We start from the raw sequence: 1,685 nt of genomic DNA on the forward strand, positions 1-1,685 counted from the left end.
CGATTTTTGAATTTTTTTTTTTTTCAGAATCAGATTCTCCTTAACCTAAAACGTAGGATTCCGTAAAAAAAAAAAATCGATATAAATCCATTTTACCCGAAGTTATGACGGAAAAATCGGATCTTGTGAATTTTCCGAAAATTCCTCCCCACCCTCCAGGGTCGTTAGCACGCAATTTTTTTCATATTCGTTTTCCATACACTTGTTAACACGCCCCCTCCCCCCGGCTGGTTAATTTTTTTTTTGTTCCCGGGTGAAGGTCTTTATATTGACCCAATAATTTAGGTGGTATTTTTTTTTTCTGTATGTGATGGAGAAAAAATGATTTCGAAAGTGAAGTGTCTTTGAATTTTGCGAAATTTTGTGATTAGTTTGATATGTATAATCGTGTATTTGTGGCCGTTAAATTTAAGCAGAAGAGTTTTAAACAGAGATATACGAGTGAAAAGTCAAAAGTATGTGTGTAAATTCTGACTGCTCAGTGAATTTAATAAAATCACAGGATGGATGTGTACGTGCGTATATATTTGATAAAATCACAGGAGAAATTTACACTGTACTCACGAGAAATTATTTGTTCTTCCATAGGTTATTGCAGGTACTATGGGATCAAATTTAAACTTCTGTTGGTTTCATATCGCAGCTTTCGCAAGAATTAGGAATTAAAAGATTTTGATATGTTTGATTTGAGTTGGTTTCTGTTTCTGCAACTACTTACTAAGCAGAGCGATGAAAAGACACGTCTGGTTGCCACGGCTAACCGCAAAACAAACGCGAGATGTGTGCGACTGTGAAATATATTTTAATTTCATTATGTCAGAGATAAATTTTGATAAATCTGATAAGATCAATTTCTTGGATGCACTTTGACCACAGTCTATGGGTCGTTGTCATGTGTTCTGGTAGTGGATGTATCCAGCAAATCGAGATTGTAGGGCGTGATATGTTCAATACCGCGTATGCCTTCCCTGGGTGTTCAAAACGGCCATACACCATCGGTACATGGAGTGCATGAGGCGGTTCACAAAAGCTATTGGCACCCTGAGGAAAGCTGCCTCCAGTTCCACACGAATGGTCAGCCTTGTGACCACCTGGTTCAACCGTCTCTGGATTTCATCCCACACGTGTTCAATTGGGTTCAAATTTGGGCTGAGAGTCGGCCACGGCATGGTTCTGATGTTGTGCTGACACAGGGAGGCCACTTTAAGCTATTTCTGATGATTGTCAAAGTTAGTCGTCAATTTTTGGTATGTAATTCGGTTATCATGAGACTATTATATAGTATTTTTATTAATAATACATGTACATATACATATACATATACATATACATATATATACATGAATCAAGAGTGCGCCTATAACGCATCTCTGATAAAAATAGGTACCAAATCTACCGCAAACCTCATTTTACATTTTTCGTTTATGTGTTTACATATATACAATCTTATACGACGACGACGACGACCACCACCACCACCACGACCACCACCACCTTCACAAACATCAATACCAGGTTTATTTCTTTACACATTTTTTGCGTTCTTTTAAGTTTAAATTATTTATCGCTGAAGTTAATACTGTTGTTTTCGCTGTTTTGTTAGTTGTTTTTGTTGTTATATGTCATGGTAGTGGTCGTGGTTTTTGTGGTGGGTAGGCTTGCTGCTGATGTAACTGCTGTTATTC

The 1,685-nt window shown here is 37.4% G+C and overlaps 1 protein-coding gene across 3 annotated transcripts in view; it reads right to left on the reverse strand.

The window, feature by feature from the left end:
* Positions 1–1,685, reverse strand: part of LOC106875132 (beta-1,3-galactosyltransferase 5) — a 114,664-nt gene that overhangs the window by 13,361 nt on the left and 99,618 nt on the right. The window contains exon 1 of one of the 3 annotated variants that reach the window (XM_014923120.2): positions 565–788. The exons of the other annotated variants lie outside the window; for them this stretch is intronic. Within the exon in view, the coding sequence (XP_014778606.1) occupies positions 565–586 (22 nt within the window). The 5' untranslated portion in view covers positions 587–788. Of the gene's footprint in view, positions 1–564; positions 789–1,685 lie in introns of those variants that run through there. 3 annotated transcript variants of the gene reach the window in all.

The sequence above is a fragment of the Octopus bimaculoides genome, chromosome 4 (genome assembly GCF_001194135.2).
Source record: "Octopus bimaculoides isolate UCB-OBI-ISO-001 chromosome 4, ASM119413v2, whole genome shotgun sequence".
NCBI classification, from domain to species: Eukaryota; Metazoa; Mollusca; class Cephalopoda; order Octopoda; family Octopodidae; genus Octopus; species Octopus bimaculoides.